At 47.5% G+C, this 14,073-nt stretch overlaps 1 protein-coding gene across 2 annotated transcripts in view; it reads right to left on the reverse strand.

The window, feature by feature from the left end:
• Window positions 1-14,073, reverse strand: part of GNAO1 (G protein subunit alpha o1) — a 140,991-nt gene that overhangs the window by 4,028 nt on the left and 122,890 nt on the right. Inside the window, exons 7-8 of one of the 2 annotated variants that reach the window (XM_005526321.3) lie at window positions 12,531-12,684; window positions 1,201-8,536 (exon numbers count right to left, since the gene is read on the reverse strand). The exons of the other annotated variant lie outside the window; for it this stretch is intronic. Coding sequence (XP_005526378.1) covers window positions 8,349-8,536; window positions 12,531-12,684 — 342 coding nt within the window. The 3' untranslated portion in view covers window positions 1,201-8,348. Of the gene's footprint in view, window positions 1-1,200; window positions 8,537-12,530; window positions 12,685-14,073 lie in introns of those variants that run through there. 2 annotated transcript variants of the gene reach the window in all.

A 14,073-nucleotide genomic window follows, 5' to 3' on the forward strand; every position in this document is an offset into this window, starting at 1 on the left:
TCCTTTGGAGAGCCCAAATAAAGGATGGACAGACGGCATCAGCCAGCAGCTCGGACACACTGGGCATGGGGACTGGGATGAAAGAGGCTTTGGCCATCCCAACGTGATCCTAGGGACCTGCCTGGAAGGGTACTTGGCACTGAGCGGTGTCATTGTAGTGAAACCAGTGCCAAAGTATTGCCCAGAGGTTGGGGCAGGTCCAGTCCCTGGAAAAATCTTCAGCTCAGCTTTGAAAATACCTGTGGTGGCTGGGTTGCTCCTAAGAAATCCCAAGGAGGTAACCTGCATGGTGGTAACCAGTACAGGTGCTTCTGCCAGCCCACTTCCCAGCTCTCCTGAGAGTTCTGGGCTTGCAGGCTGCTCTAGAGAGATTTTAAGCTTGGAAAAGCTTTGGTAGGGCATAAGGGTTAATTTATAAAAGCTGTAGTTTTGGGGTTTTTTTTTCCTTTTTTATTATTTTCCATTTACATGTGGACAAAACCCATAAACAATATTTTTTCCCCTATGCTACCAAAGTTTCTGAAGAAGTGGAGAGCAGACAGCAGAACAGAGGAGGTGAGGTTGTCCTGGGCCCCACTGGCTGCCACAGGGCCCCACAGAGCAGGGTGTTCCCATGCAGGTGCATGCACTCACTGTGAAGGTGCCACTGGACAGGACAGATCTGGCCCTCCAAGAGCTCCCAAGCATTTTCTCCATCATTAACTTGCTCTTAGAATCACCAGAAAGCCATTCCCTGCTACCCACTGACAGCTTTGGGGGACGTTTCAGGAATTCCCTGGATCCCTTCCATTGTTCGTACCCACCTCGTTTCTACTGGAACTTGCAAAGCTTCTGGTGCAAAGCCAGGGCTTGGTGAAGTCTGAAGCTGCTGCCCCTCCCTGTAACCCCTGCTGGGGGCTGAGCCCCCCAGCTCTGGCTTGACTGCCTCAGGCTTGTGTGGGGACACAGCTGCTCTCAAAAGCTCAGTGGAAATCTCATGGAAAGGTCTGTAGACGGGAGGTTCTGCAGAGGGTGGGGAACCCTCCTGCTGCCAACGCCCCCCACAACGTCCCCCCACAGCCCCTTTTTGTGGAGGCGCAGCCAAGGGGGCTCTGGGCTCACCGAAGATTCGCGAGAGCACATGTGTTTGCTAATGAAATGATGACCCAATTACACATTTTGGAGTTTTCCATGAATGTTTTATTAGTGAGTCATTTTATTAGCTCCACTTCAACGGTAGCTTTTGCATGCAAAATTTAGCAGCTGTCTGATTTCATCTTGAAAGGCTTTGCGATTGCACTGTCGGTTCCTTGACAAAGAGTAGCTGGGGATGCCAAGCAGGCGCTTTCCAAAGCCTTGGGACTTCAATTTGATCCTTATCTTGAAATTGAAAAAAAGGCCTTATTCATAGGGAAACCAGAAACTGCCACAAAAGGATGTGGTTCTTCTTGACTTGTGGTTGTTGCAAAATTGCTGGGTCTTGAGATTTTCATGGAGAGTATCAGGATGGGCTTTTCCTTGTTATCTCTGGTGTTGTCCTATATATGCATTATATTTAAATAAAGAAGTGATGGTGTTGGAGGAAGAGCAGCTGAAATAAATCTGCCCAAGGAAATGAGAAATCCCATTCAGGCAAAATAGACCTGATGACTTCAGAGTCCTGAACACCCAGGCAGAATCTGAGCAGGATGGTGTCCTGTAGGAAGTTTAAAAAATCCCCACTATTAATACACAAAGTAAAATCCTTTCCCTCTCAGCCATTTGTTTTTCTCAAGACTGGCCTGTAGCTCTGGCTGATTCACAGGATGGGCCACGTGGGAATTCCTGTCTGAGGATGGGTCCAGCTGAAGCCACATCACAGGAAGTTGGTGAAGTCAGTAGGAGCAATGGTTCATTTTCCTTTGCTGAGGTTTACAGAAAATTTTCTCTTGGTTTCTTCAAGTTCCTTACTTCTATATTATGCCCCAAATAATGGAAGAGCTTTAGTTTAAACATAAAACAACAAACTGGCTCAAGCATTGTTTTAAAGGGAGGGAGGGGTGCTCCATGTTTTCCATTACTGCAAGGAGGAGAACACACCATTTACTGAACTGAACCAGCAATGGGTCTTCTGACTGTGCTCACACAAAGAGTCAGTGGAAAAGCAAAGCTTGTGACTTTGTAACTGATGTGGTGGAGGAGACAGTGGGGCAGCAAGGATGCTCTGCCCTGCTGCTGTCTCTGGTGAGCAAAGGAAAAAAAAATCCTGCCAAATACTTACATAAAATTAGGTATCTTTTAGTTATATCCTCTTCAAATTCCTTGTTTCCAGGAGGCTCTGGCAGACAGCTGGTGCTGTGTGTTGTGCAAGTGTTTGTGGAGCAGCCACAGGGTTAAATAACAAGTTTGAGAAGCTGGACGCACTCAAGGGAGACACAATAAAACCACTCTCACACTAGAAAAGAGCTGGCACTTTATTAACATTTTGTAACTAATAAATACATTACCAACAGCCAATAAATTATTACAATAACTAATGCTCTATTAAACCAATGGACAGTCACTCTTCGTACAAAATTACAGTTAATACAGTTTGGGCCATCAAACATGCAGGAGAAATGATTCAGTGGGGAACCAGCAAAAGGAAATTGGTGACGGCCTCCGGCGATCCTTTGGGAAACGTGATGGGGAGCGGGGAGCCCAGAGGCAGGGTGATGGTCACTCTTCCCTTGTTGAGCTGAAGTGGGAAAAAGGAGGTGGGGGAATAGGGCTGAGGAGCACAAATTAGGGACTGGGCTAATTAACAAAGCCATGGCTGGTGCTTAATCAACCTTATCTGCTTACCCAGCACCACCAGGTTGGTCCAGCACTGGAAAAGCTGGTGAGACTCAGGCATTGCTGAAAATGGTGCTTTACCTGCCATGATCTCTCCTCCCCACCTCGAGCAGTGGCTTTAGCCCTGGAGGTTTTCCTGCACTACACTCAGGACTGGGTCTTAATTTCCAAGACACTGGGTGGAAGAGGGCCTGGGGCAGTCAGCATCCAGCCAGCTCCCAGCCCCTCTACCTCTTCTCCTGGTTTCTCCTCCCTGTGCCTAGTGTCCATGAACAGAGCTGCCCTCTTGGGGAGATGGAGCTGCTTCTTGATTCCAGCTCCCCTTCCCTCTGCCTGCAGGCTGCCAGCTGGAGGCTTTGGTCCTCCTCTCACTAAGGCATCGGTGTTTTAAGGGTTGCACTTGCTTGTGATTGCCCCTAAATAAAGATCTCACAGGCTGCTGGTTGGGGCACGAGGGGTCCTGTGCAAAGTCCTTTCCCATGGCCACATTCTCAGTATAACTAAATAGGTCACGTACCTATATCTGTCAGCATCAATTATCTCAGTGCTGGAGCTCAGAAATGACACGGTAACCTCAGGTCTCAGAGAGCCTCGGGGTGCGTTTGCCTGCTCTTTCCAGCAGGGAGGTAGAGGCAAGACTGCGCCTGCAATTTTGTGCCACTTGGTCTCTGCTTTCTCATGTGTGCACTGCGGATGCGAGTGAGTGATGGGTCTGGGTGCTCAGGGTGGTGCTCAGTAACACCAATTCTACTGACCTTCATGTGTCCAGTGCCAGATCACTAACGAGTGTTTCAGTCTCCTTGGAAATGGTAGTGGAGTTTTTGGTGGTAAGCCTGAAGACAAACCATGAAAACACCCAAGCACACTCGAACTAAGCTTCTCTAATTGACTTGACAGATGGTCAGCCTTCTTCCCAGGAACTCAGCAACTCTCCCTGGCTCCAGGAGACTTTGTGACCACAAAAAGCTTGAGACATGTCACACAAACTAACAGTGCAGGGTTGGTCCCTTTCCCAGCACTGACTGCAAATCCCCCAGGGGCGATGTCTGCCTTGTTGAGCTGCACAGCGAGGCAGGGTGCACGGGGACCTTCTGCAAAAGGACATCTTCTATGTCACATCCTGACCTCTTGGAGATTGCACTCCTGGACAGAGAACAAGGTCTGTTCCCTTGCAGGCAGGCACTGGGCTCATGCCATGATAGATTAAACCCACCAGATATGTTTTAATGGACATTAAAGACCGCCCTCATTAATACTTTTAGTGTCCTGTAAAACAAAATCACATCAATAGAGGAGGCACGGCGGGCTCCTCCAGAGGCTGCTCTCCCCTCCGTGGAGGGACAGGCTGGCTGGCCATCCAGGAAAGCTGGCTGAAGGCAAACTAATTCCGGTACAAAACTCCTGAGAGAGCCGTATCTGGCAGCGTTTCGGGGCAGGCTGTGCCCGTGCAGGCGCGGCGGAGGGCAGGGCAGCGGGGATGCACAGGCAGGGCCAGATGGCCGCGCTGAGCGCTCCCGCTGTGCTGCCGCTCCGCCGGGCTCCTCCGGCCCCCTGTGAAAACCACACCGTGTGCGACTTCTAGATGCAAGATTAAAAACTGCCTTTGGCAGTCTGGGGCTGTATTTTAGCGTGTGCTTTCCCAGTGCGTGGTTACTGCTCGCTCTCCCAACCAGCCCAGTTTATCCTCACAAGGAGCTCTGCAGCACAGCCCGGCAGCACTGCAAGACTTTCCTTGCACGGGTGTCTCTATTTCATTGAAATTGTTGTTTAAATAAAGAAGCTATTTGCATTTTTGTGGTCTCATGGCTCCACAACAGACCACTGACTACGGAGCAAGTCGACAGGGAGCTTCCCTCTTTCTTTCTGCTGCTGTCTGAAGCTCATCATGAGTTGCTAATGCTACTTTCAATGCTGACACCCCTTGGATGCTTCTGCTGCTGGAACAGTGACTGAGTCCTAAAAAGGGCTTTTTTGGTTTTTGGTGGTAGTTTTTTTTTTTTATTTTTTTTTATTTTTTGCAAATTCCCACATTAGCTTTGAAGGGCAGCAGGATGTATAAATAGCTGTTTCAATTTTGTGCTTTCAAAATCTATGCTCCGTGCCCTGCTAGGATTTCTGCTATGCAAATGAAACACAACTCTGGATCTCCAAGGGATTCAGAGCATGGCAATTGCAAAGCACAAAGGGCTGCTAAGAAAAGGGTTTTGAAAGCAGGTGATGTATTTCAAGGTACTTTTTAGGCAACTGCTGCAAGAATTGCTGGTGTTTAGGAAAAGCACAGGGCAAAAGATTGCCTGTGGAAGGCACATCTGTCAGGAAGGGCTTCAGAGGATGCAGAAGCCAGCAGTGAGTAATAATCTGGCAGGCGTTCTGGAGACACAAATCTATGTGCGGCCATCAAGAGGGAGAAGTAGTAATGTTTAACACTGGAAGCATTTCATCTTCCAAAGGCTGTTTCCAGCATTTGTCAGTGAATCCTCATGACACTTGTGTGAGGGAGGGAATGTCAGCAGCAGCAGCTGAGATGTAGCTTTGGACACACAATATGCCAAAGAAAATGAAAGAAGAGGCTCTGTGTGGCAACATTTCCTCTGCTTTTTCTCCCTTTTCTCCCTATGGGGCACCAGCTGTTGATGGTCACCAACGTGCCAGGGACCTGCTGGAGATGCAGAGGGGCTTGGACCTCCCGGCTGGCAAAGCTGGGAATGAGTTACCTGAATCCAGCCTGGAGAGTGGTAAAAGCACACTGAGCCAGCACTGGCCACTTGACTGCATTTGGCAGTTCAGAGTTAATTTAAATTGTCTTTACCAAAATATTTCTGTCTGCTTTATGCTGGGAGCTCACGAAGCCTTGGTGTGGTGCTGTCTTCCCTGGGAACAGCTTCTGTTAATTATTTGCTTAGATAAAACATCATTCACAGCAAGAGGTGGGAACAGAAAATCTCCAAAACTCCAGTGCTTCTGATCAAATTCTTCTTACAGAGTTTAATGAAAGACCTGCATCCCTGCCAGCACCAGCCATCATCACTCTGGGTCCAGTGGTTACACACATTACATACCAAATGTAACCAATGTGTGGTTTTTCTGCCCTGGGTTTGACACAACATCCATGTGGATGCTGGGTGTTTCTGCTGGGGCTCAGACAGATGTGTGGGTGGGCTGTGACATGAGGAGCAGACAGGAGCTCCTGGTTTTGCTGGCCAGCTCTTTGCAGGAGCCAATATCATTGGAGACATTTTAAGGCTGAGATGGTGAAGAGAATGGTGGGTGCTGGCTTGTGCCACAGCAGAGAGGCAGGGAGTTGTGTTATTGCTGTTAGTGCCCAGCAGAGCAGCAGCAGGTCCTTGCTGTACAATAGTAAATTCATCATTTAATGCTCTCTAGGGGTTACTGACAGTTACCAGCCATGCTGGGCTGTAGCAGGCTGGATGGGTGAGACTCCTCGTTTTCCTCTGCAGGCCTTCCCAGCACTATCCTGGCAGAGCACAGTCCCTGATGGGGACTCTCCTCTGGCTCCCAGCTGCCCTTTTCTTCCCATCCTCTCTGCTGCCTCAATCTGCCTCGTCTCCCTTCTTCTGCAGCTTCTCTCCCAAAACGTTCCCTAAGCCTCTCCCACTGTCCTCACCCTTCTGTGCCACCATATGTGTTCCTGTCACTGCCTCCTGTACACTCACCTGGCCCCTCCCCTCTGGGCTGCTCTCACACCATCTCTCCTAAATGGGCACTGTGAGAAGAGATATTGTCTCCCTCAACCACAGCCCTGAGGAGACCTCCTGAGACCTGAAAGCCACTCCTAGATCAGGCTCCCAAGAGAGGACAGTTGAACTTCTGGCCACCCTGCGAAGATTCATGTTTTTCAAGATAATTGACTTCTAAGAGAGGCAGAGAAGAGGCAGGGATCAACACTGCCCACCTGCCCCCAGGTGAGGTGGGCCCTGAGTGGGACCTCAGAGGTGGTTGTCTCACGCAGACAACAAACAAGCTTTTGGAGTGGACTTCTAAGAGTCCCTCCATGTCCACAGAGGTGACACCCCACCTCTCACATTCCCTTCTGCCTTCAACTCAGCAGCACCCAGTGTTCTTGGTGGTGGCCACATGTACCTCAGCCCACCTGCATTTGTGAGACTCTCTGAGTCCCCAGTTTTGCTGTGCTGGGTGCTACCCTCACCTTTCCCACTCCTTTCCCCTGCCCTTCTGTCTTCCTTTCCTTGCACTTTTCCTTCCTACTCCATCACTTGACTCAAATCATCTCTCTGAGCTCTCCCTTGCTATTGTTAACCATCCATTTCTTCAGTGCAGATACTGGTAAAGAGGTGCCCTGACTGGAGACACCAGCCCTGGAGCCATCTCTCTGGGATGCTCAGACAGGAGATGACACAGGAAAGCCACTGGCTTGTGCTCAGCCAAGGAGGCTCAGAGCACAAGGTTAGACTTCTCAAGGGGTTTAGATGCCCAAGGGGTGATGAAGGGCCACAAGGCTCTTGCACACTTTGCTGCTACCCAAGCATGGGGAGGTTTTCCAAAGCACTTTCCCCCATCTCAGGGACTTGAAGGTCAGATTCTGCCTACAAGAAGCTGGGCTAAATATTTTTCATGCACCCCAGCATTTCAAGGCTGAAGTTTGGAAAGTGATGCTGTGTGTGTGCAGGGGCATCACCTCTGCTGAATGACTAAGGGTGGGAGGTGCTGTGGGAAAGGTCCTCAGTCTGCCACCGAGTGTGGAGTCTCCATCAGGACACCATTCCTGGGGCATCTTCACTGCCTACACTCCAGGGGTCCCAGCCCAGCACCTCCATGGCCCCCATGGAAGTGTCTCAGAAATGGGTTACAGCAACCACTAGATAAATTTTACCATTAATTTTGAAAAACTTGAGTTGAAACTGCTACCAGTAATGAATGCTTTTAGACAAGGCTTAGTAGGCTTTGTTACTCAGACACCAGCAGAACTTGATATGGCTGTTGTACTTGTTCAAATAGCTGTCTGGAAAAAAGGAGAATGTACAAATCCAAGCTATGGTGGCTGCATTCAATACCTCCAGCTTTGGGGTCAGAACTGGAGCTGTAAAGTACCCTCAAAAGATCAGGTTGTATTTAGCACTTCTCAAAGGAATAGTGTTTTTAAGAAGGCAAATAGCCATAAGAATGAACATTATCCCTTAATTTTCAAGGCAAAAAAAAAAGTTTTGGTTCCAAACTACACTGTTACTGACCAGTATTTTAAGGCTTTAATTTTTTTCTCTCTTTAAAACTGAAGTATTTTTGTCTTTTGGCAGTTGAAATGCACTTTGTGGGAAATGCGTTAGCTCCCTGCACAACACTGTGAGTTGGAACGGAGGAGTAGAACGGGGCAGCAAGGGAATGAACCAAAAATGAACCAAAATAAAATAAAATAGGTCTGGGGAAAGCAGAACTTGCTGCAGAGTTTTCTGGGACAGGAGGAGGGAATTATGTATTTCTTCCTTGTCATCTTCTGAGGAGGAAAAAAACAAGGAAAGGGAGGACCTGTCCGCGGGACCGGAGGATACTCCGGGCGGGTGCCAGGAGAGGAGGGTGCTTTAGTAGAGTCCACATCCCCGCAGGTTGTTGGCGATGATGACATCCGTGACAGCGTCGAAGACGAACTGGATGTTGTTGGTGTCGGTGGCACAGGTGATGTGAGTGTAGATCTCCTTGTTGGAGGACTTGTTCTTGCTCTCGTACTGAGTCTGGATGTACGCCACCGCCTCCGTGAAAGCGTTGGGGCCTGCAGGAGAGCCGAGGGGAAAGGAAAAAGAGTGGGTTAAAGCAACCCCACGACTTGGAATCCGCAGGGTGCCTGCAAACACCCCGTAGTGGGGATGTGGGGAGCTTGTGCAGGCTGCTGCAGCCCAGGTGCCCTCTCTCCATCTCAGGGATGGGCACCGTTTCCAGCTGGGATTGCTGCCAGGCAGGAGATGCCCCTGACTGTCAGCTCAGCTGTATTTTTATTCTGAGTTGCTGTTTATAGTCTACAGAGATGACATGGATGAGGGAGCTGAGCGTTAAACAGGCTATGATGGAAGAAATTCCACATCATGGTGACAAAAAAGAGAAGAAATCTGCCAGAAATACAGTAAGTGCTTGACCTAGGGAAAAGGCTTAGCTTTTTTCCTTTTTTTAGATTTTTTTTTTTTAATTAAAGCTTCAGTTTTTGATGTAAGAGTTAATATGAATTGAGGGCAGTATTGTTAGCTGTGTCCTCCTTTCTTTAAATCATTAAGAGAAAGAGACATAAAAAGATCCAACCTCTGTTACAGGGCAAAATGGGCTTTTCTCAAAAAAACCCCAAAACCCAACAAAAAGGCTGATAGAGAATGTCCCTTTTTTTAGGAATTAGGATTGCAGTATTTTCTGCTACAGCCAAGACTAAAAATCATGCTGTGAGGTGTTTCTTGTTTCGATTTATAGAGACATCTTTGCCAAACCTCATTAACCCTCAAATTTAGTGTTCAAAAAGCTTAGAAGGAGTCACGCAAATGAGTAGATCCTTTCTCTTCTGGCCAGCTCCAACCCTGCTCACACACACAGCTCCACTTGGGCCCCTCCTTAAGGCTGATGAAGGCTCTGGCAGGCCTGGAGTGCAGCTCCCAGCACTGCCAGGCACTGCCTGACACCCAAAAGACTCCACAGCAGTAACACTGCTACTGCTTTTGGGTCTCTTTCTCTCCATGATGCTTTACTGATGGGAAATGCTGTTATTTGCTAGAGAGAAGCCTACTGGGGCTGGAGATGTGCTTGGTGGAAGGCAGATGCTCTGGGAAATCCCACTTGCACACACATGCACTGCTAGTTGAAGACAAATTCACGAAGACCATGGGACTTGAGAATAAGCGTGAAGTAAGAGAAGCAAAGTTTTTTCTGGGAGCAGATTCTTGCATGAAGAGCTGTGTAAAGAATCAGTTCCACATGCTGAGCACAGCCAGGAGAGTATTTTATGAACAGGAAGTTGGTTGTTCAAAGGCATGAGGATTTAGATGCTTGATTCTGTGTACAAGAGCAGCGAATCACTAATGCCAGCTTGGTTTAAATCAAGCCATGGATTCTGCTGCTGCTTTACTAAGTATTGTGGATTAGTTAAAAGCATGAGTGAATTAAGGAGATGGAAACAGTGCTCCAGCAAACAGCAGGCAAATTTGTGGATGCAGTCTTCTAATAATTCCCTGTCAGCAGAACTAATGGACATCAGAAATTTCATTTCATTAAAAGCATTTTGTGGAATCTACTTGTGATGTTCAAAGTCTGCTTGTTCAGTTCATAGGCTTTTATCAAATAATTATTTTTAACTCCAGGGCAACATTCTAATAATGTTGCTTTTTCATGAGGCCAGGAGGGTTTCATCCTGTGGGCTGTGGCCAGCAAAGCAGGGGCAAGCAGGCTGAAATGTGCTTGGGTCTAAAGCCTGGGCTGAATGTTAGCACAGCCAGCTTTTAACAGCATTGCTGAACACCTGGGGGTGAGATAACTCCTTACCTCAGGTCCCTCTTGGATCAGTAAAAGGACTTTCAGCAGTCAGACTTCCTGTCCTCTCTGATGGCACAAGAGAGACAGGAGATCTGTTGAGGGTCTCTGGTGTTGTGAGAACTCCCAGCTTCCAGAAAAGCATCTTGAAGGAATTTAGAGTACCTTCGGGGTCCCCTGAGACTTGGGGAAGATTGGTTTGGTTCACTGGTGGCTGAAGTGCTCCAGATAGAAGCTTTGTTTTCCTCTGTTTAATCAGCCAAGAGCTTAGCTCCATGTGTATGAATGTTTGCCTCCCACAGTGAACTTCCCTCTTGGGCTGGTATCCCTTGGGAACGAATATCTAAAATGACATTCCTTCTCATTCTAGGCTCTCTGACATCAGGGGCTCTGTAAGAATGCTATTTCAGACTGAGGTTTCTGGGAGATGACAGTGAAGACCTACAAAACCAGCTGCACAAATGTGATCAGGAAGGAGTGAGAGGTGAAGGTTTGCTTCACTGAGAAAAGGGAAGAGGACATGACAGAAACCACCCAGTATACAGAAGCACTACTATAAAGAAGATGGTGATGAGCTGCTCTACAAGCCATCCAAAAGCAGCAATCTAATTTGCAACCAGGAAAATTTGGGGTAGGCATTATTGTGAGCTCAGCTGTAAAGACTGAAATTTCCATGATTAGATCTTTTCAGACAAATGTGTCGGGAATATGTTGGTTCTGTCTGGACCAAGCAGATGACTAGATGGCTGAAATGTGCTGGTAGTGACAAACACCAAAATCTTCCCCACAGAGGAAGTCTGCAGATGTTCTGAAGTCAGCTGGAATTATTCAGCTCCATGGCCACAGACCATTCAGCCCAAAGCAGCCATGAAGGATCACTTTTGTCTATTCACAGTGAAAAATCGAGTGCTCAGAGATAAGAAGCTCTGGTTAATAATTTGCTGGCCTGCCCAGAACTGTGACACTCCTGGTGCTCCTGGTTCACAACCGTGTTTCCTGACAAAGAGATTGGCTTCTCTCTCTGTCGGCTTGATTCATCTGGATGTCTCCAGTGAGTTTAAATAATTCATGACGATAAAAGTTTATTTTTGCGCCATCTCAGAATGGTAATGAGGGTTTGTGGAAGCTGGCGAGATGCAGAGGGAAGCAGCGGGGTGCAGCTGCAGCATGGGTGATGTATTCACATCATTAGCAGGTCAGATGCCAGGCAGGCAGCAGGAGCGGGGGCTTCTTGCACACTGCCCATCCCAGAGCTCCTACTCTCAACTCCACGGATCACAAAGGCCTCCTTCTCCCCAGCCAAACTTAGTGTATGGCTCACTGTGGCTCTCCTCTGTCTGCACTATGGGTTAAGAGGTGTGGGAAGATCAGAATCTTTTCTACTTCCATTTAACTGGAAGTGTTTTCATGTCCAGACACTTGACGTTGGCAAACCTGAGAACAAAACTGGGGACTCTTCAACTAATGTGATGAAAATGTATTGCTTGAGCTGAAGCAGCCAAGCTGTGAGACCTGCTGTCTGCATGCTGGAGGGCTGATCATGGAATCATAGAATGGTTTGGGTTGGAAGGGATCTTTAAAAGTCATCTAATCTAATCCCCCTGCAGTGAGCATCTTCAACCAGGTCAGGTTGCTGAGAATCCCATCCTGCCTGGACATGAATATTTCCAGGATCATGATGATCCTACAGCCCTGCAGCCTGTAAGTGGAGAAAGTGGTCAGGAACTGCAGAGGGATTCTTCTTGTGGCCATAAGGGAGCATGGTTGGGTAAAAGAAAAGAAAGAACAAAGCTGAACTCAACAGCCTAACAAACCCCGTGTGTTGATCTCCTGGAGACCAGTAACCCATTTATAATGGTTACACTCACTGCACCTTTCTGAGAGACCTGTAAGAAGGTTCATGATTCTGTGTGACACAGGGAACTAGTGCACACAAGTTCAGGGAGTGCACAGTGGCCCCACACCTGCAGGTGCTGGCCTGGCATCAAACCTGCTGTTGAGGCCGAGGTCAGACACCTGAATCAGCGGTGGTGGCCCTTTGCCAGCAAAGAACTTGGGTCAAGTCATCCTCCTGCTTTAAGTGGACCATGGTGGGGGTGGTCCTTTGGCATGTACTGAAATAAAACCTGCAGGGAAGCCAATGGGAGCTCTAGCTCTGCATCTTAAGCCTCGTTGCCTGCGATACACTACAGCATCAGCCTGGCTGGGGAGAGCTCTGTGGTCCCTTTGCTCTACTCCTGTACGACCACATTTCTCATTACCTGTGTACTCAGGAAAGCAGATACTCAGTGGAGATTTCTTAATTTTCTCCTCAAATATGTCCTTCTTGTTTAGAAACAGGATGATAGATGTATCTGTGAACCATTTGTTGTTGCAGATGCTGTCAAAAAGCTTCAGAGATTCATGCATGCGGTTCTGCAATAGAAAGGAAAGATCACATCAGGCCAAAGCCAGCAACCCAGGGATGTTCAACATGTAGGGAAATCTAAAATAACTAAATTAAGGAGGAAAGCAACAAAAAAGAAAATCTACAATATACATAATAAATTTATGTATACATACAGCTGAACATGTACATACACAGATGCAATTCCTATTACATTTGACATACAATTAGTAACTTAAGGGCATTTAACAATACAGAGCTGTTTTGATTTTGCATAACATTAATTTACAGGATCCCAGCTCATAGAAATCATCATGCACCATGCATGGATGGAGAATTATTTTTGCCCTTTGATCAGATTTATGTGTCGGTGTAGCTCATGCAGATTTTCTAAAACATTTTCAATAATTTTTCTAAAATGTTTTTTCCACTTTCTCAAATGTGTGCGCCACACAACTGGTTGGTTACATTAACCAAGGACTGGTAGATCCTTGAATTAATCTAGAGTTGGAAGCAGATATCAAGGTGACATAATTTTGGAAATGACCTTGCCGTGACCTTTGCCTGGTTTTGTTATTTTGTTTAGTGTTGTCTGTTGTTGGGCTTTTCATTTTTAAACTTTTTTGTTTTAGTTCTCTTGGAAGATGGCTCAACAGAAAGTGTCTCACAGGGAGGAAAAAAGGTGAAAAAGGAAGAGAAAATAGTATAAAAAGGAAAAACATAACAAGAACATGTAAGAACAACCAGACTAGAAGTCAGGCAGCTACCACCGGTGTTAGCTCATGCCTCTAGAAGAAGATTAGCAGATGTGCCATACATTCAAACGTACGCACAGTGAGAAGTCAGCTTTTTGGTTATAGGTCATGCAAAAAAGGACACAGAAAAGGAGAGAGATAAGAGGAATGAAAAAACCAGACCAGTTAGAGAGTTGCAAAGTCCGCCACATGGGTTTATGGTGGTGGAAAGAGCTCACGGCAAAGTCAACCAAGTGTCATGTTCCCTGCTGCTTTCAACTCTCAATTTGGTTTTTCTTTTTTTTTTTTTTTCTCAGTTCAAGAGAAGCTTCATACCTGCCAAATTTGGTTGGTCTCTCAAATGCTCATTTTTTGGCCTTTGTTTGGCTAGATAAGGTCAGACGGCCGAGGAAAAGCTGTGGAGGTGCCGAGGCTGGCGACGTTTGGCGCCGAGGCTGACGCCGGAGTGCGCACGCCGGTTGCGTGGCCATCTCTCAGCCGGGAGCCGGGTAGCGCAGAGAGCAGGCGCGGTGAGGACGAAGCACACCCAAGAGTCAGGGGGTTATCAAAGGCAAAGCATGGTACAGACCAGACCGGCTCCTCGGCTTTTCCCAGCGGGATCTCCTTAGGACAGCACTCCCCAAACCCGCCAGTGCACGTAAGAAACTGGTTACAGCCATCACC

This window comes from Pseudopodoces humilis, chromosome 14, assembly GCF_049639895.1.
Source record: "Pseudopodoces humilis isolate 2021_Gansu_Grassland_sample_001 chromosome 14, ASM4963989v1, whole genome shotgun sequence".
NCBI lineage: Eukaryota > Metazoa > Chordata > Aves > Passeriformes > Paridae > Pseudopodoces > Pseudopodoces humilis.